The sequence below is a fragment of the Adiantum capillus-veneris genome, chromosome 14, assembly GCF_014529385.1.
Source record: "Adiantum capillus-veneris isolate H3 chromosome 14, ASM1452938v2, whole genome shotgun sequence".
Taxonomy (NCBI): domain Eukaryota; kingdom Viridiplantae; phylum Streptophyta; class Polypodiopsida; order Polypodiales; family Pteridaceae; genus Adiantum; species Adiantum capillus-veneris.
In genome coordinates, this window is record NC_140944.1 from 22,270,642 (window position 1) to 22,290,393 (window position 19,752).

Genomic DNA, 19,752 nt, shown 5'->3' on the forward strand with positions numbered 1-19,752 from the left:
ATTCTTTATAAAAGATCGAACATCACTCCTCATAGTCGGCCAAAATACTCCAAGTCTCAAGATTTGTTGCATAGTTTGGTCTTCAGCAAAGTGAATTCCCACTATGGTAACATGTGCTTGACTCAAGTACTATTTTTTTCTTCAGGATTAATGCATAAGAGAAATATTCCATCTCGATTCCTTTTGTATAGCCTGCCAGCTAGTAATTGATACATAGCCGATTGCTCGATTAATCCGATGGTAATAGGAAGTGGTATTTGTGAATCCAATTGAGCTATTGTCATCAATTATACCATGTTTTCCGACCATCGAGGTATCATTTCCACAGAGAATAAATAGGCATCTGGTAGATCATCGTCTACCCCTTTGGGTGATTCTCTTGAAACAATCCTTGATCAGCTCGTTGATGTGTAGTGCCCTTTTTTACAACCACAGTGAAATCAAATTCCAGAAGAATGATGAACCATCTCAGTATTCTTCCCGTGATGCATGGCTTGTTGACCAAGTATAACAAAGCTTGGTGGTCCACAAAGAACACAAACTTGTTGGCTAATAGGTAATGTCTATATTTTTTAACGGTATAGATCATTCCTAATCCTTCCCTTTCGGTGGTGGTGTAATTATTTTCCGCCATGTTCAATTTTCAGCTAGCATAAGAAATAGGAAAGTCAATTTTCTTGTGATCTCCTGGTTGAGCTAGTATACAACCAATAGCAAAATTGGAAGCATCTACATGTATGTGGAATATTTTATTCCAATCTGGTGCTTTCAATATTGGAGCTGAGGTGAGAGCTTGCTTAAGCTTCATGAAGGATTCTTCACATGCCTCGGTCCACTCAAAGTGTGTAATCAAACTAAACATGGGTTTTGCAGTTATAGTGTATATGTAGATGAACCATTGTTAATATCCACAGTGTCCCATGAAGGCTTGTACCCCCTTGACTGTTGTTGGTCTAGGCAAATCAACAATGACATGAATTTTTTCAATATCAGTAGCTATGCCATTTTTAGACACTATATGTCCAAGAATTTTTCCTTGTCTACCCATGAATGTGCACTTTTCAGGATTTAAGCAAATCCTATCAAGTCTACATTTTTCGAATACCTTTTTGAGATGTTCAATGATCAGCCCGGATTGATGAATGTACGCATAGATCATCCATATATACTTCTAAGAATTTCCCAAGATATTCTTTAAAAGCATGGCTCATCAACCTTTGAAATGTGGTTGGAGCATTAGTTAACCCAAACAGCATAACCTGATAGGCAAAAATACCCCATTCTGTTGCGAAAGCAGTTTTATGATGATCTTTTGGGTCAACCAAAAGTTGATTCTATCCCAAAAATCCATCTAAGAAGTTGTAAGATTCTTTTCCTGCTACTCGTTCTAAAACATGCTCAGTGATTGGAAGAGAAAAATTGTCTCTAATGGTAGTTGCATTCACTTTTTTGAGATTAACACACACTCGTAATTTTCCATTCTTCTTGGGTACTACCACAATTGCAGACACCCAATCTGTGTGTTCAATTTTGTAAATAAATTTGGCTTCCTTTAGTTTTTCAATCTCTTCTTTTATCTTCTTGGCAAATGTTTTGTTATACATGTATGGCATTTGTCTACTTGGTTCTGCATCATCTCTCATGGGTATGTTATGTTGACAAATTTTTGGATCAACACCCTTGAGATCCTTGTAAAACCAAGTAAAGATATCTCGATATAATTCTAGCAAGCTTAGCAAGATCTCTTCTTCTTTCTCTGTTAGGTCGTTTGCAATGTAAGCAGGTCTAGGCTCTTCTCCTGGTTCATCTAGGTTTATCTTTTAGCGTTTTCAGGCCCTTCGTAGGACTCGCCCTATTTTCGTAGTTCCCTAACAGGTTGTTCGACTATGATTTCTCGATCTTGGAGAGTATACTTTTTGTAATGGGATGGAACACTCATTACATCCTTACCATCCTCTTCCGTGGTTTCCATTTCGGTCGTATATCTCCTTTAGAGCTTTTTTCAACTCTTGACATTTCTTTTTTCGCTAAATTCGTGTCATGATTGGCTTCTTATCTTGTTGGTTTGCTTGAGTTTCTGGATGTTTTAGACATCTATGGATTTTTGTTTGAAGGATATCTGCCAGTGATTTTTTCCTTGACACAATCATTTGCATCTATCTGCATCAAGAATTGTGTTCTACTTGAGATGATGGCATAGGTCATGTTTTCGCGTTTCTGGTGTCTCTTTTTCATCTATACCATTTTTGTCTTCTTAATTTCTAGTTGGGAAAGTAAAAAAACTTTTCCTCCCCTCCTTTCAAGAGTAGCTTAGCTCTCATATGTTCTTTTTCTCACCCCAAGTCTTATGAGGTAGCTGAGTGTTCATCTAACTCATCTGTTGCATCGTAGTAGAGGTCTGAAAAGATGTTTTGAGCTTTCATCAAGTCCTTGGGTTCCTCATCTTCATCTTCAATGTTGAGGGTTGAATCATTTGGATGGGAATTACGTCGTAGCCATTCTCATTGCAAAATTGATTAGGGATACACGTATTCACATATACATCCATTGTAGCTAAAACTTGAGTCCACTCAAATGGCTCAAACAAATGCTCTGGAAAGGGTTTAGGTACATAGGCTTCATCTGTGTAATCCCTTTCTAAGATACATTCTTCTTGTTTTAAGCTTCCATTTTCTGAAGTTTCGCACATCCAAATAGGAGTGTCTTTGTTTAACGAGGATGGAAGCTTAGTTTCAGCCGAAGAGACTGAATCAAACTTCTGTATGGGTGTTTTCAAGACATCTCTATAAGTGTGATCTTTTAAATCTACCCTTGTTATAGATCCCACTTGCTTCAAGTACAGATAATTGTTCCCTTAATCTTGGATAAGCTATACCTGTCGCATGAAAGGTCTTCCCAATATGATTTCATAATTGAGTTTTTTTCCAAAGTCTACTATGGCAAAAGTGTGTTGATATTCAAGTCCTTAGAAATTGACTATCGCTTTTTCAAGCAGCCCTGGGCAGAAGGATACGGTTGGCTCCAACCTATGATGCAAGCTACTCTCTCTCTCTCTCTCTCTCCCCAAAAGAAGGAGGCTGATTTCTGTTACCTAAAAAAGCCCCTCAAGAGTCAAAACGCCCAAATGGTGCCGAGGGCAAATACATCCCTGTTTACGAAGCTGGCCCGGAGACTACTGTATTCAACTGACCTCTATGACCTCACGTATGACATTTTTCTATCATGTTGTGTGTGTGTGTGCGCGCTCCGCGTGCATGGACCATCTCCACGTCACCAAACTCCCACCGGATGAGTCCGATCATATTCAAAACTACTGAATAAACACAACTTTGTCAGAAACATTGGGGGGAGAGAGAGAGAGAGAGAGAGAGAGAGAGAGAGAGAGAGAGAGAGAGAGAGAGAGAGAGAGAGAGAGAGAGAGAGAGAGAGAGAGAGAGAGAGAGGCAATTAGTTGCAGAGTAGAGTTCTATTTTGCAATCCATGGCTATGCCAGAGAGTTCAAGGGCAAGGTGGTTGTGGTGACTACCTCCACGCAGAGCATTGGCTACGCCATTGCCCACCGGCTTGGTCATGAAAGAGCTTTTGTTATTATCTCCTCTCGAAGGCAGAAAAATGTTGATGAGGTTGCACAATCACAGAAAGAGTTGGGTATTGATGTGTTGGGGATGGCATGTCATGTCAAGAATGTTGATCAGAGGAGGATTGTTATCAAGTAAATTTGGGCGATTGGATATCTTTGTGTCAAATGCAGTAGTGAATCCTCAACAGATCCTGTTTTGAGCATCTTAGAGGGAGCATTGGACAAGTTATGGAATATCAATGGTAAGGCGATCATTCTTCTCGGATAAGAGGCAGCTTCACACTTAGCAGCAGGCGGGTCGGTATTCTACTATAACTGGCTACAATCCTCAAGGACATCTTGCAATGTATGGTGTCACAAAGACAGCCTTATTTGGTTCTAACCAAGGCCCTCACCTCAAAGCTTGCACCCTATGTCTGAGTGAATTGTGTCGCTCCTGGCTTTGTGCACACACACCTCTCGGATTTCATATTTCAACACGAAGCGATGAAAGAGGAAATGAAATCGCACACTTCTATAGATAGATTTGATAAGGCTGATGATATGGCTGCAGCTGTAGCCTTCTTAGCTTCGGATGATAGGGCGTATTTTACTGGCGAAGTTCTACCAGTCAGTGGCGGTATACCATCTAGGTTGTAAATCGTTTAGGAATTCATTTCTACATGCAGAGTTGCTGTAAATCGAGTGTTGAGATAAATTCTCAATTTGATAAGTTCTTTGAGAGAGAGAGAGAGAGAGAGAGAGAGAGAGAGAGAGAGAGAGAGAGAGAGAGAGAGAGAGAGAGAGAGAGAGAGAGAGATGCAGTAAATCAAAGTAGGCACGAACATGCATTCAAGTAGACTCAAGTCGCCTTCGACATGGTGCAACCAGCTAGCATCCATGGCACATGCAGGCCTGAGTGTGCATGCCTCGAGATACATTTGGTTTAATTGCGCACGCCACAATTGCAGGTTGAGATGCATATCCATGCTGCCACGGTCGATTGTCGACCCCTCAAGTTTTGGCCACGCCCACAACTAGAAGCCCAATATTGTCTAGAAGCTAGAGGATGTGCCATGCTCACTTCACGCAGCCGAAGAGGAGTTGCCTATTTGACGTGTGTTGCATCCTTCTTCCCTTGCCCTTAACGATTGTGTTCTTTTCAACTAACCTACTATCACGAATATCAGCATGTATCCTACTCCCTTCAAGATGCAAGCATATGTGATTGCATCTCAGAGACACCCTCACTTTCCATCCATTATTAACAACCCAGAGCTTCTTGGCCCTTCCCAAGTTGGGCATATCCTGCAATTAGTGCATTCCAAGAGACGACATCCAGGAATGAAAGCTCCTCAATCACTTTTTGAGCTTTATGGAGTGCACAACATTTGGCATACATGGACCAAGGCATTGCTAAGCACCTTTTGTGATTTCTCTTGCCTATATGAGACTCTTGTGTCATGCTAGATGCCTTCAAGGGGTGCAAGTGTACGTCATTGCATTTGGAGAGATAACCTGGGTAAAAAGGGAAACTTACTACTTTATATGTGGCATCCCCAAGAAAGGCATGAAACCAATGCTTATGCTATATGTATGCTATTTGCTCCCAACTTTGACGCCTACTTAGGCAATATGTTAGTCAGTTTGAATGCAAAGTTCTCTGCAATCTCAAAGCACAACAAGTCCTGGATGAGCTTCAAACCTACAATTGTTGTCTCAAGGAGTGCACTAATTGTGGGATATGCCCAACTTGGAGACAGTCTGGGCTGTTTTTGGTGGATGCGAAGCGAGGGTTGCAATCACATACACTTGCATCTTGAAGGCAAGGGTCCGGGTAGCCTGGCAAGAAGCTCTGGGCTGTTTTCGGCGAATGCGAAGCAAGGGATTCTCCCCATATGCAATCGTATAAGCTTGCATCTTGAAGGCAAGGGTGGGTTAGGGTCTGGAATTTTGGGGTGTTTCCAGCAGATGTAGAGAGAGGGAATCTCTCCAAGTGAAACCACATTTGGCATTACACAAGACTCTGATTTGGGCAAAAGAAATCACGATGATATTGTTAGTCAGGGATTGTTAAAAGGTGCTTGGCACTACCTTGGTGGACGTGTATGCCAAATGTGGTGCACTCCATAAAACTCAGGTGCTTGAGGAGATTTCATTCCTAGGTGTTGTCTCTTGGAATGCAATAATTGCGTGATATGCCCAACTTGGGCAGGTCAAGAACCTCTGGGCTGTTTTTGCGGATGCCCAATTGTTTTCTCATGGATTGAAGTGATTGCGGGATATGCCCAACTTGGAGACGGTCTAGATTGTTTTTGGCAGATGCGAAGCGAGGGCTGCAATCACATATGCTTACATCTTGAAGGTAACGGTCCGGGCAGGGCCAAGAAGCTCTGGATTGTTTTTGACAAATGGGAAGCGAGGGTGTCTCCCTAGATGAAATCACATACGCTTGCATCTTGAAGGCAAGGGTGGATCAGGGTCAGGAATTTTGGGATGTTTTCAGCTGATGCAGAGAGAGGACATCTCTCCAAATGCAGCCACATACGTGCTTGCACCTTGAAGGCATCTGGCATTAGTAAGACTTTGATATGGGCAAAATAAATCACGATGATATTGTTTGTCAGGGATTGTTGAAAGGTGCTTGGCACTGCCTTCGTTGACGTGTATATCCCAAATGGGGTGCACTCCATAAAGCTCAAAAAGTGCTTGAGAAGCTTTCATTCCTGCATGTCGTCTCTTGGAATGCATTGATTGCGGGATATGCCAAACTTAGGCAGAGCGGAGAAGCTCTGGGCTGTTTTTGGCGGATGCAAATTGAGGGTGTCTCCCTAGATGCAATCACGTACCCTTGCATCTTGAAGGGAGTAGGATACATGGTGATATTCTTAATAATAGGTTACTTGAAAAGAACACATACTTGGGAAATATTTTAGTCAGTATGTATGCAAAGTGCGTTGCACTTCTTAGAGCACAACAAGTCTTGGATGAGCTTCGAATCTGCAATTGTTTTCTCATAGAGTGCATTTATTGCGGGATATTTCGAATACGGTTAGGGTGAGGAAGCTCTTGGCTGTTTTCAACAGATACAAAGAGAGGGTGTCTCCCGAGATGCAATCACAAACCCTTGTATCTTAAAGGGAGTAGGATACATGCTGATATTCGTAATAGTAGGTTACTTGAAAAGAATACATACTTAGGCAATATTTTAGTTAATATGTATGCAAAGTGCGTTGCACTTCTCAGAGCACAACAAGTCCTAGACGAGCTTCAAATTCGCAATTGTTGTCTCACGGAGTGCACAGATTGTGGTATATGCCCAACTTGAAGACTGTCTCGACTGTTTTTGGCTGATGTAACGGGAGGGTTGCAATCACATACGCTTGCATCTTGAAGGAAAGTGTCTGGGCAGGGGCAAGAAGCGGTGGTCTGTTTTTGGCGTGGTGTATATGCCCAACTTGGAAAGGGCCAAGACGGTCTAGGTTGTTTTTGGCGGAATCACGTACGCTTGCATCTTGAAGGCAAGGGTCAGGGCAGTGCAAAGAAGCTTTGGGCTGAAGCGAGGGTGTCTCCCTAGATGCAATCACATACGCTTGCGTCTTGAAGGCAAGGGTGGATCTGGGTCAGGAATTTGGGATGTTTTCAGCTGATGCAGAGAGAGGGCGGAGAGGAGTGCCCTTTACAAGTTGTGCAAGCTGCGAGATGAAGGCTAAATGCCCAAAGTGAGAGAAGCTCATGTGCACGGGATAAAGAGGCAGAGAGAGAAAGAGAGAGACGCAAGCAGAGAGCTCTAGGATCTAACCAGAGACTAGAGCTCTGTGAGCCGAATGAGAGAGTTAGAGAGAAAGCTCTATGAGCCGAATGAAAGAGGTAGAGAGAAAGCTCTGTGAGCTCTGTGGTCTCCTGCGTTGCGAGCTGAATAAGAGAGCCGGTAGAGAGCGCTCTATGGCCTGCTACACGCGAGCTGAGAGAGAGAGAGAGAGAGAGAGAGAGAGAGAGAGAGAGAGAGAGCGCTTGAACTCAACAATGTGCATGAAGCTCACATTCACTGCAACGTCAGCAGTCGATGCATGGCTATGGTAGATGCAAAGAGGAAGAAGGATAAGCTTGGCTCCAAGCTATGATGCAAGCTGCTCTCTCTCTCTCTCTCTCTCTCTCTCTCTCTCTCTCTCCCCAAAAGAACGAAGCTGATTTTTGTTACGTAAAAAAGCCCCTCAAGAGTCAAAACACTAAAATGGTGCCGAGGGAAAATACATCCCTGATTACGAAGCTGCCTCAAAGACGACTGTATTTAACCGACCTCTATGACCTCAGGTATGCCATTTTCCTATCATGTTGTGTGTGTGTGTGTGCGCTCCGCGTGCATGGACCACCTCCACGTCACCAACCTCTTACCGCATGAGTCCGATCATATTCATAACTATTGAATAAACACAGCTTTGTCAGAAACACGGGGAGAGAGAGAGAGAGAGAGTGAGTGAGTGGCAATGAGGTGCATAGTCGAGTTCTGTTTTGCAATCCATGGCTATGCCAGAGAGCTCAAGGGCAAGGTGGTTGTGATGACTACCTCCACGCAGAGCATTGTGTACGCCATTGCCTGCCGGCTTGGTCTTGAAAGAGCTTTTGTTGTCATCTTCTCTCGAAGGCAGATGATGAGGCTGTACAATCACAGAAAGAGTTGGGTATTGATGTGTTGGGGATGGCATGCCATGTCAAGAATGCCGATCACAGGAAGAATCTTATCAAGTAAATTTGGGCGATTGGATATCTTTGTGTCAAATGCAGTTGTGAGTCCTTCAACAGATCCTGTTCGGAGCATTTCAGAGGGATCATTGGACAAGTTATGGGATATCAATGGTAAGGCGATCATTCTTCTCTGATAGGAGGCAGCTTCACACTTAGCAGAAGGCGGGTCAGTAATTCTTATCTCTTCCATTACTCGCTACAATCCTCAAGGACATCGTGCAATGTATGGTGTCACAAAGACTGCCTTATTTGGTTCTAACCAAGGCTCTCACCTCAAAGCTTGCACCCAATGTCGGAGTCAATTGTGTTGCTCCTGGCTTTGTGCGCACACACCTCTCGGATTTCATATTTCAACACGAAGCGATGATAGAGGAAATAAAATTGCACACTTTGATAGATACATTTGATAAGGCTTATGCTATGGCTGCAGTTGTAGCCTTCTTAGTTTCCAATGATGGGGCGTATATTACTGGCGAAGTTCTACCCGCCAGTGGCAGTATACCATGTAGGTTGTAAATTGTCTAGGAATTCATTTCTACATGCAGCGTTGCTGTAAATCGAGTATTCAAATAATTTCTCAATTTGATAAGGTCTTTTAAAAAGAGAGAGAGAGAGAGAGAGAGAGAGAGAGAGAGAGAGAGAGAGAGAGAGAGAGAGAGAGAGAGAGATGCAGTAAATCAAAGTAGGCATGAGCAGGCATGCAAGTAGACTCAAGTCGCCTTCGACATGGCGCAACCAACAAGCATCCATGGCACATGCACGCCTAAGTGTGCACGCCTCGAGCTGCAATTGGTTTAAGTGCGCACGCCCCAATTGCAGGTTGAGATGCATATCCATGTTGCCACGGTCGATTGTCGACCCCTCAAGTTTTGGCCACGTGCACAACTAGAAGCGCTTGAAGGCAAGGGTCAAGGCAAGGCCAAGAAGCTTTGGGCTGTTTTTGGCGAGTGTGAAGAGAGGGTGTCTCCCCATATGCAATCACATACGCTTGCATCTTGAATGCAAGGGTGGATCAGGGTCAGGAATTTTGGGATTTTTTCAGCTGATGCACAGAGAGGGCATCTCTCTAAGTGCAACCACGTACATCCTTGCCCCTTGAAGCATCTGTCATTACTAAGACTCTTATATGGGCAAAATAAATCACGATGGTATTGTTAGTCAGGGATTGTTGAAAGGTGCTTGGCACTGCCTTGGTTGACGTATATATTCCAAATGGGGTGCACTCCATAAAGCTCAAAAAGTGCTCGAGAAGCTTTCATTCCTGCATGTCATCTCCTCTTAGAATGCACTGATTGCGAGATATGCCGAACTTGGGCAGAGCCAAGAAGGTCTGGGCTGTTTTTGGCAAATGGGAGAGGTAGAGAGAGAGGCATGCAGAGATCTCTCTGACTAGAGATTAGAGCTCTGTGAGCTGAATGAGAGAGGTAGAGAGAAAGCTCTGTGAGCTCTGTGGCCTCCTGCATTGCGAGCTGAATAAGAGAGCCGGTAGAGAGAGCTCTGTGGCCTGCTGCGCTGGGAGCTGAGAGAGAGAGAGAGAGAGAGAGAGAGAGAGAGAGAGAGAGAGAGAGAGAGAGAGAGAGGCAATGAGGTGCAAAGTCGAGTTCTATTTTGCAATCCATGGCAAGGTGGTTGTGGCGACTACCTCCACGCAGAGCATTGGCTACGCCTTTGCCCGCCGGCTTGGTCTTGAAAGAGCTTTTGTTGTCATCTCCTCTCAAAGGCAGAAAAATGTTGATGAGGCTGTACAATCACAGAAATAGTTGGGTATTGATGTGTTGGGGATGGCATGCCATGTCAAGAATGCCGATCACACGAAGAATCTTATCAAGTAAATTTGGGCGATTGGATATCTATTTCTCAAATGCAGTAGTGAATACTCAACAGATCCTTTTCTGAGCATCTCAGAGGGAGCATTGGACAAGTTATGGAATATGAATGGTAAGGCGATCATTCTTCTCAGATAGGAGGCAGCTTCACACTTAGCAGAAGGCGGGTCGGTAATTCTTATCTCTTCTATAATTGGCTACAATCCTCAAGGACATCTTGCAATCTATGGTGTCACAAAGACTGCCTTATTTGGTTCTAACCAAGGCCCTCACCTCAAAGATTTCACTCAATGTGACGCTCCTGGCTTTGTGCGCACATGCCTCTCGCATTCCATATTTCAGCACGAAGTGATCAAAGAGGAAATAAAATCTCACACTTCGATAGATAGATTTGATAAGTCTGATGACATGGCTGCAGTTGTACCCTTCTTAGTTTCGGATGATGGGGCGTATATTACTCGCAAAGTTCTACCAGTCAGTGGCGGTAAACCATCTAGGTATCTGCTTGCACCTTGAAGGCATCTGGCATTAGTAAGACTCTAATATGGGCAAAAGAAATCACGATGATATTGGTAATCTGGGATTGTTGAAAGGTGCTTGGCACTGCCTTGGTTGACGTGTATTTGCCAAATGGGGTGCACTCCATAAAGCTCAAAAAGTGCTTGAGAAGCTTTCATTCCTGCATGTCGTCTCTCGGAATGCATTGATTGCGGGGAAACTTAGGCAGAGCCCAGAAGCTCTGGGCTGGTTTTGGCGGATGCAAAGCGAGGGTGTCTCATGAGATGCAATCACATACCCTTGCATCTTGAAGGGACTAGGATACATTCTGATATTCATAATAATAGGTTACTTGAAAAGAACATATACTTGGGCAATATTTTTGTCAGTATGTATGGAAAGTGCGTTGCTCTTTTTGGAGCACAACAAGTCTTGGATGAGCTTCGAATCTGCAATTGTTTTCTCATGGAGTGCATTTGTTGCGGGATATGTCCAATAGGGTTAGGGTGAGGAAGCTCTTGGCTGTTTTCAATAGATACAAGGAGAGGGTCTCTCCCGAGATGCAATCACATACCCTTGCATCTTGAAGGGAGTAGGATACATGCTGATATTCGTTATAGTAGGTTACTTGAAAAGAATACATACTTAGGCAATATTTTATTTAGTATGTATGCAAAGTGCGTTGCACTTCTCATAGCACAACAAGTCCTGGACGAGCTTCAAATCCGCAATTGTTGTCTCACGGAGTGCATAGATTGTGGGATATGCCCAACTTGGAGACTGTCTCGACTGTTTTTGGCGCATGTAACGCGAGGGTTGCAATCACATACGCTTGCATCTTCAAGGCAAGGGTCTGGGCAGGGGCAAGAAGCGGTGGTCTGTTTTTGGCGCGGGATATGCCCAACTTGGAAAGGGCCAAGATGGTCTGGGTTGTTTATGGCGGAATCACATACGCTTGCATCTTGAAGGCAAGGGCCAGGGCAGCGCCAAGAAGCTCTGGGCTGTTTTTGGCGAGTGTGAAGCGAGGGTGTCTCCCCAGATGCAATCACATACACTTGCATTTTGAAGGCAAGGGTGGATCACGGTCAGGAATTTTGGGATGTTTTCAGCTGATGCAGAGAGAGGGCGGAGAGGAGTGCCCTTTACAGGTGGTGCAAGCTGCGAGATGAAGGGTAAATGCCAAAAGTGAGAGAAGCTCATGTGCACACGATAAAGAGGGAGAGAGGAAAAGAGAGAGGCATGCAGAGAGCTCTGCGATCTAACTAGAGAGTAGAGGTCTGTGAGCCGAATGAGAGAGGTAGAGAGAAAGCTCTGTGAGCTCTGTGGCTTGCTGCGTTGCGAGCTGAATAAGAGAGCTGGTAGAGAGAGCTTTGTGGCCTGCTGCGTTGCGAGCTGAGAGAGAGAGAGAGAGAGAGAGAGAGAGAGAGAGAGAGAGAGAGAGAGAGAGAGAGAGTGTTAAGTATGGAGCCTGATTTACCCTTGTAATTTTCTGTGGTAAAAGCGCACATTTGTAAGGCCCCCGTTATGAGGAGAAGCCATCGTGCGTGAAGGAAAATCACTCACCGGAAACCAAAATTTTCACAGACAAGAATCAGGGGCAACTTTATTCTTTTTCGCCGAAATATTATGGCCGGACGGCGGCCGGAAAGTGGTCGGAAAACAACCGGTCAGTTGGCCGGTGGCCGGTAGTCAATGGCCGATGGCCGGTGGTCGGAAGTCAATGGCCGGTGGCCGGTGGCCGAATTCAATGGCCGGTGGCCGAATTCAAAAGCGGACTTGTCTTCTCAAGGGCGGCCACACATGGGCGGATTGGAGGGTCCGATTTGGACTTATTCGCACAAGGGCGGCTACACATGGCTGTCTCTCATAAGAGAGGGCAGCCCTTTTGGCCTATAAAAGGAGGCCATTTCTACACACATTTCATAGTGTGAAGTTGATGCAACAAGGTGAGTGTGAGGTGGTGAGAGTGAAGCAAGGAGGGAGATCCATTAAGGGTATAATCCCTTTGTAAATTACTTCTTGTTTTGAAGTACTAAAGCCATTGAGTGGCTGCTTTCCCGTGGACGTAGCCCACATTGGGTGAACCACGTATATCGTGTGTACTCTCTCTCTCTCTCTACTCTATAATCTCGTGTATGTAAATCTGTCTCTCTCCATTAAGTAATCTACTCAATTATCTATTTAGCTACGTCTTATTTCCTAACAGAGAGAGAGAGAGAGAGAGAGAGAGAGAGAGAGAGAGAGAGAGAGATCTTGAACTCAACAGTGTGCATGAAGGTCACATCCACTGCAAGGTCAACAGTCGATGCATGGCTATGGTAGATGCAAAGAGAAAGAAGGATAAGCTTGGCTCCAAGCTATGATGCAAGCTACTCTCTCTCTCTCTCTCTCTCTCTCTCTCTCTCTCTCTCTCTCTCTCCAAAAGAAGGAGGCTGATTTTTGTTACTTAAAAAATCCCCTCAAGAGTCAAAACGCCGAAATGGTGCCGAGGGCAAATACATCCTTGATTACGAAGCTGGCTCGAAGACGATTGTATTCAACCGACCTCTATGACCTCAGGTATGCCATTTTCCTATCATGTTGTGTGTGTGTGCGCGCTCCACGTGCATGGACCACCTCCATGTCACCAACCTCTTACCGCATGAGTCCGATCATATTCATGAATTAACACAGCTTTGTCAGAAACACGGGGGGGGGGGGGGGGGGGGGGGGGGGAGAGAGAGAGAGAGAGAGAGAGAGAGAGAGAGAGAGAGAGAGAGAGAGAGAGAGAGGCAATGAGGTGCAGAGTCGAGTTCTATTTTTCAATCCATGGCTATGCCAAAGAGCTCAAGGGCAAGGTGGTTGTGGTGACTACCTCCACGCAGAGCATTGTCTATGCCATTGCCCGCCGGCTTGGTCTTGAAAGAGCTTTTGTTGTTATCTCCTCTCGACGGCAGAAAAATGTTGATGAGGCTGTACAATCACAGAAAGAGTTGGGTATTGATGTGTTGGGGATGGCATGCCATGTCAAGAATGCCGATCACAGGAAGAATCTTATCAAGTAAATTTGGGTGATTGGATATCCTTGTGTCAAATGCAGTAGTGAGTCCTTCAAGAGATCCTGTTCTGAGCATCTCAGAGAGAGCATTGGACAAGTTATGGGATATCAATGGTAAGGGGATCATTCTTTTCAGATAGGAGGCAGCTTCACACTTAGCAGAAGGCGGGTCGGTAATTCTTATCTCTTTTATAACTGGCTACAATCGTCAAGGACATCTTGCAATGTATGGTGTCACAAAGACTGCCTTATTTGGTTCTAACCAAGGCCCTGACCTCAAAGCTTGCACCCAATGTCCGAGTCAATTGTGTCGCTCCTGGCTTTGTGCGCACACACCTCTCGGATTTCATATTTCAACACGAAGAGATGAAAGAGGAAATAAAACGCCACACTTCGATAGATAGATTTGATAAGGCTTATGCTATGGCTGCAGTTGTAGCCTTCTTAGTTTCGGATGATGGGGCGTATATTACTCGGGAAGTTCTACCAGCCAGTGGCGGTATACCATCTAGGTTGTAAATCGTTAAGGAATTCATTGCAACATGCAGATTTTCTGTAAATCAAGTGTTCATATAAATTCTCAATTTGATAAGTTTTTTTTTTTTTTTTTAGAGAGAGAGAGAGAGAGAGAGAGATCAAAGTAGGCACGAACAAGCATGCAAGTAGACTCAAGTCGCCTTCGACATGGAGCAACCAGTAAGCATCCATGGCACATGCAGGCCTGAGTGTGCATGCCTCGAGATGCAGTTGGTTTAACTGCGCATGCCTCAATTGCAGGTTTAGATGCATATCCATGCTGCCACGGTCAATTGTCGACCCCTCAAGTTTTGGCCATGCCTAAAACTAGAAGCCCAATACTGTCCTGAAGCTAGAGGATGTGCCATGCTCACTTCATGCAGCCCAAGAGGAGTTGCCTATTTGACGTGTGCTGCATCCTTCTTCCCTTGCCCTTAAAGATTGTGTTCTTTTCAACTAACCTACTATCACGAATATCAGCATGTATCTTACTCCCTTCAAGATGCAAGTGTATGTGATTGCATCTCAGAGATACCCTCACTTTCCATCCATTAATAACAACCCAGAGCTTCTTGGCCCTGCCCAAGTTGGGCATATCCCGTAATCAGTGCATTCCAAGAGACGACATCCAGGAATGAAAGCTCCTCAATCACTTTTTGAGCTTTCTGGAGTGCACAACATTTGCACAAAGCAAAGTCTTGTGTAATGCCAGATGCCTTCAAGGGGTGCAAGTGTACGTCATTGCATTTGGAGAGATAACCTGGGTAAAAAGGGAAACTTACTACTTCATGTGTGGCATCCCCAAGCAAGGCATGAAACCAATGCTTGTGCTATATGTATGCTATTTGCTCCCAACTTTGATGCCTAACTTAGGCAATATGTTAGTCAGTATGAACGCAAAGTTCTCTGCAATTCTCAAAGCGCAAGAAGTCCTGGATGAGCTTCAAATCTACAATTGTTGTCTTATGGAGTGCACTAATTGTGGGATATGCCCAACTTGGAGATGGTCTAGGCTGTTTTTGGTGGATGTGAAGTGAGGGTTGCAATCACATACACTTGCATCTTGAAGGCAACGGTCCGGGTAGCCTGGCAAGAAGCTCTGGGCTGTTTTCGGCAAATGCGAAGCAAGGGATTCTCCCCATATGCAATCGTATAAGCTTGCATCTTGAAGGCAAGGGTGGGTTACGGTCAGAAATTTTGGGCTGTTTCCAGCAGATGCAGAGAAGAGAGGGCATCTCTCCAAGTGAAACCACATACACTTACACCGCTTGAACGCATTTGGCATTACACAAGACTCTGATTTGGTCAAAAGAAATCACGATGATATTGTTAGTTAGGGATTGTTGAAAGTTGCTTGGCACTACCTTGGTCGACGTGTATGCCAAATGTGGTGCACTCCATAAACCTCAAAAGGCGCTTGAGAAGATTTCATTCCTAAGTGTCGTCTCTTGCAATGCATTATCGCGGGATATGCCCAACTTGGGCAGGTTCAAGAAGCTCTACGCTGTTTTCGCGGGATGCGAAGTGAGGGTGTCTCCTGAGAAGTAATCACATACGCTTGCCTCTTGAAAAGAACACATACTTAGGCAACACGTTAGTCATTGTTTATGCAAAGTGTGTTGCACGTTTCAGAGCATAACAACTCTTGGATGAGCTTGGAATCTGCAATTGTTGTCTCATGGAATGAAGTGATTGCGGGATATTCCCAACTTGCAGACAGTCTAGATTGTTTTTGGCGGATGCGAAGCAAGGGTTGCAATCACATATGCTTACATCTTGAAGGTAAGGGTCCGGGTTGGGCCAAGAAGCTCTGGGCTATTTTTGACGAATGCGAAGCGAGGGTCTCTTCCCATATGCAATCACATACGCTTGCATCTTGAAGGCAAGGGTGGATCAGGGTCAGGAATTTTGGGATGTTTTCAGCTGATGCAGAGAGAGGGCATCTCTCCAAATGCAGCCACGTACGTGCTTGCACCTTGAAGGCATCTGGCATTAGTAAGACTCTAATATAGGCAAAAGAAATCACGATAATATTGTTAGTCAGGGATTGTTGAAAGTTGCTTGGCACTGCCTTCGTTGATGTGTATATGCCAAATGGGGTGCACTCCATAAAGCTCAAAAAGTGCTTGAGAAGCTTTCATTCCTGCATGTCGTCTCTTGGAATGCACTCATTGCGGGATATGCCAAACTTAGGCAGAGCCTAGAAGCTCTGGGCTGTTTTTGGCGGATGCAAAGCGAGGATATTCGTAATAGTGGGTTACTTGAAAAGAACAAATACTTTGGCAATATTTTAGTCATTATGTATGCCAAGTGCGTTGCACTTCTTAGAGCACAACAAAGTCTTCGATGAGCTTCGAATCTGCTATTGTTTTCTCATGGAGTGCATTTATTGCGGGATATGTCCAATATGGTTAGGATAAGGAAGCTCTTGGCTGTTTTTAACAGATACAAAGAGAGGGTGTCTCCCGAGATGCAATCACATAACCTTGCATCTTGAAGGGAGTAGGATACATGCTGATATTCGTAATAGTAGGTTACTTGAACAGAATACATACTTAGGCAATATTTTATTTAGTATGTATGCAAAGTGCGTTGCACTTCTCAGAGCACAACAAGTGCTGGACGAGCTTCAAATCCGCAATTGCTATCTCACGGAGTGCACAAATTGTGGGATATGCCCAACTTGGAGACTGTCTCGGCTGTTTTTGGTGGATGTGATGCGAGGGTTGCAATCACATACGCTTGCATCCTTGAAGGCAAGGGTCCGCGCAGGGGCAAGAAGCTGTGGTCTGTTTTCGGCGCGGGATATGCCCAACTTGGAAAGGGCCCAGACGGTCTAGGTTGTTTTTAGCGGAATGACATACGCTTGCATCGTGAAGGCAAGGGTCAGGGCAGGGCCAAGAAGCTTTGGGCTGTTTTTGGCGTGTTTGAAGCGAGGGTGTCTCCCCAGATGCAATCACATACGCTTGCATCTTGAAGGCAAGGGTGGATCAGGGTCAGGAATTTTGGGATGTTTTCAGCTGAAGGGTATCTCTCCAAGTGCAACCATGTACATCCTTGCACCTTGAAGGCATCTGTCATTACTAAGACTCTTATATGGGCAAAAGAAATCACGATGATATTGTTAGTCAGGGATTGTTGAAAGGTGCTTCGCACTGCCTTGGTTGACGTATATATGCCAAATTGGGTGCACTCCATAAAGCTCAAAAAATGCTTGAGAAGCTTTCATTCCTGCATGTCGTCTCCTCTTGGAATGCACTAATTGCGGGATATGCCGAACTTGGGCAGAGCCAAGAAGGTCTGGGCTGTTTTTGGCGGATGCGAGAGGTAGAGAGAGAGGCATGCAAAGAGCTCTGCGATCTGACTAGAGATTAGAGCTTTGTGAGCCGAATGAGAGAGTTATAGAGAAAGCTCTGTGAGCTTTGTTAGCTCTGTGGCCTCCTGCGTTGTGAGCTGAATAAGAGAGCCATTAGAGAGAGCTCTGTGGCGTGCTGCACTGCGAGCTGAGAGAGAGAGAGAGAGAGAGAGAGAGAGAGAGAGAGCTTGAACTCAACAATGTGCATGAAGCTCACATCCACTAAAAGGTCAACAGTCGATGCATGGCTATGGTAGATGCAAAGAGGAAGAAGGATAAGGTTGGCTCCAAGCTATGATGCAAGCTGCTCTCTCTCTCTCTCTCTCTCTCTCTCTCTCTCTATCTAAAAGAATGAGGCTGGTTTATGTTACTTGAAAAAGCCCCTCAAGAGTCAAAACGCCCAAATGGTGCCGAGGGCAAATACATCCCTGATTACGAAGCTGGCCCCAAGACTACTGTATGCAACCGACCTCTATGATCTCATGTATGCCATTTTTAATCAAATGTGTTTGTGTGTCCTCCGCGTGCATGGACCACCTCCATGTCACCAACCTCTCATTGCATGAGTCCGATCATATTCAAAACTACTGAATAAACACAACTTTGTCAGAAACATTGGGGGGAGAGAGAGAGAGAGAGAGAGAGAGTGGCAATGAGGTGCAGAGTCGAGTTCTATTTTGCAATCCATGGCTATGCGAGAGAGCTCAAGGGAAAGGTGGTTGTGGTGACTACCTCCACGCAGAGCATTGCCTACGCCATTGCCCGCCGGCTCGGTCTTGAAAGAGCTTTTGTTGTCATCTCCTCTCGAAGGCAGAAAAATGTTGATGAGGCTGTACAATCACAAAAGAGTTGGGTATTCATGTGTTGGGGATGGCATGTCATGTCAAGAATGCTGATCACAGGAAGAATCTTATCAAGTAAATTTGGACGATTGGATATCTTTGTGACAAATGCAGTAGTGAGTCCTCAACAGATCCTCAGAGGGAGCATTGGACAAGTTATGGAATATCAATGGTAAGGCAATCATTCTTCTGAGATAGGAGGCAGCTTCACACTTAGCAGAAGGCGGGTCGGTAATTCTTATCTCTTCTATAACTGGCTACAATTCTCAAGGACATCTTGCAATGTGTGGTGTCACAAAGACTGCCTTATTTGGTTCTAACCAAGGCCCTCACCTCAAAGCTTGCACCCAATGTCGGAGTGAATTGTGTCGCTCCTGGCTTTGTGCGCACACACCTCTCGGATTTCATATTTCAACACAAAGTGATTAAAGAGGAAATGAAATCGCATACTTCGATAGATAGATTTGATAAGGCTGATGATATGGCTGCAGTTGTACCCTTCTTAGTTTCGGATGATGGGGCGTATATTACTGGGGAAGTTCTACCAGTTAGTGGTGGTATACCATCTAGGTTGTAAATCATTTAGGAATTCATTGCTACATGCAGAGTTGCTGTAAATCGAGCGTTCAGATAAATTCTTAATTTGATAAGTTCTTTGAAAGAGAGAGAGAGAGAGAGAGAGAGAGAGAGAGAGAGAGAGAGAGAGAGAGAGATGCAGTAAATCAAAGTAGGCACGAACAAGCATGCAAGTAGACTCAAGTTGCCTTCGACATGGCGCAACCAGCAAGCATCCATGGCACATGCAGGCCTGAGTGTGCACGCCTCGAGATGCACTTGGTTTAAGTGCGCACGCCTCAATTGCAGGTTAAGATGCATATCCATGTTGCCACGGTCGATTGTCGACCCCTAAAGTTTTGGCCACGCTCACAACTAGAAGTCTGATATTGTCATGAAGCTAGAGGATGTGCCATGCTGACTTCACGCAGCCCTAGAGGATGTTGGGATAAAGGCCCAAATGGCCCCCTTTGTGTATAGTTTTAAAGGTTATTAACCTTTGGCCAAGTTCACATTGAACTTGGCCACTAACTTTAAAATTGGTCCTATACTTTATAATAAAGGGAAGAGATTAGAAAATAACTCTTTCTAATCTTCTCCTTCTCAAAATCGTGCGCTCACTCTGTCTCACTCTCTCTTCGTTCCCTAGCGTTCCCTGCTCTGCAAGCCTTTGCCCCACTCCAAAGCTCAAGCCCTGCACTTCTTCGCATGCTCTATCACTTGCACACACCGTCGCGCACTCATCAACTGGTATCAGAGCCAAATTAGGGTTTGCTCCCAAACCTGCAAACACTGATTTACAGCCAAGGAGGTCAACT

At 44.8% G+C, this 19,752-nt stretch overlaps 2 protein-coding genes and 3 pseudogenes across 2 annotated transcripts; all 5 read left to right on the plus strand.

Annotated features, from left to right (window-relative positions):
- Window positions 1-3,440: 3,440 nt before the first annotated feature.
- LOC147442071 (tropinone reductase-like 3 pseudogene) lies at window positions 3,441-4,219 on the plus strand (annotated as a pseudogene).
- A 3,827-nt stretch (window positions 4,220-8,046) lies between these two features.
- Window positions 8,047-8,821, plus strand: LOC147442072 (tropinone reductase-like 3; annotated as a pseudogene).
- Window positions 8,822-9,888: 1,067 nt separating this feature from the next.
- Window positions 9,889-10,647, plus strand: LOC147442073 (tropinone reductase-like 3; annotated as a pseudogene).
- Window positions 10,648-13,403: 2,756 nt separating this feature from the next.
- On the plus strand, window positions 13,404-14,185 carry LOC147442074 (tropinone reductase-like 3). Its single transcript, XM_086529578.1, has 2 exons — window positions 13,404-13,669; window positions 13,909-14,185. The coding sequence occupies exons 1-2, from the start codon at window positions 13,404-13,406 to the stop codon at window positions 14,183-14,185; spliced, it is 543 nt and encodes a 180-aa protein (XP_086385704.1).
- A 4,170-nt stretch (window positions 14,186-18,355) lies between these two features.
- LOC147442075 (short-chain dehydrogenase/reductase SDRA-like) lies at window positions 18,356-18,956 on the plus strand. Its single transcript, XM_086529579.1, has 3 exons — window positions 18,356-18,390; window positions 18,494-18,551; window positions 18,651-18,956. The coding sequence occupies exons 1-3, from the start codon at window positions 18,356-18,358 to the stop codon at window positions 18,954-18,956; spliced, it is 399 nt and encodes a 132-aa protein (XP_086385705.1).
- Window positions 18,957-19,752: the final 796 nt, after the last annotated feature.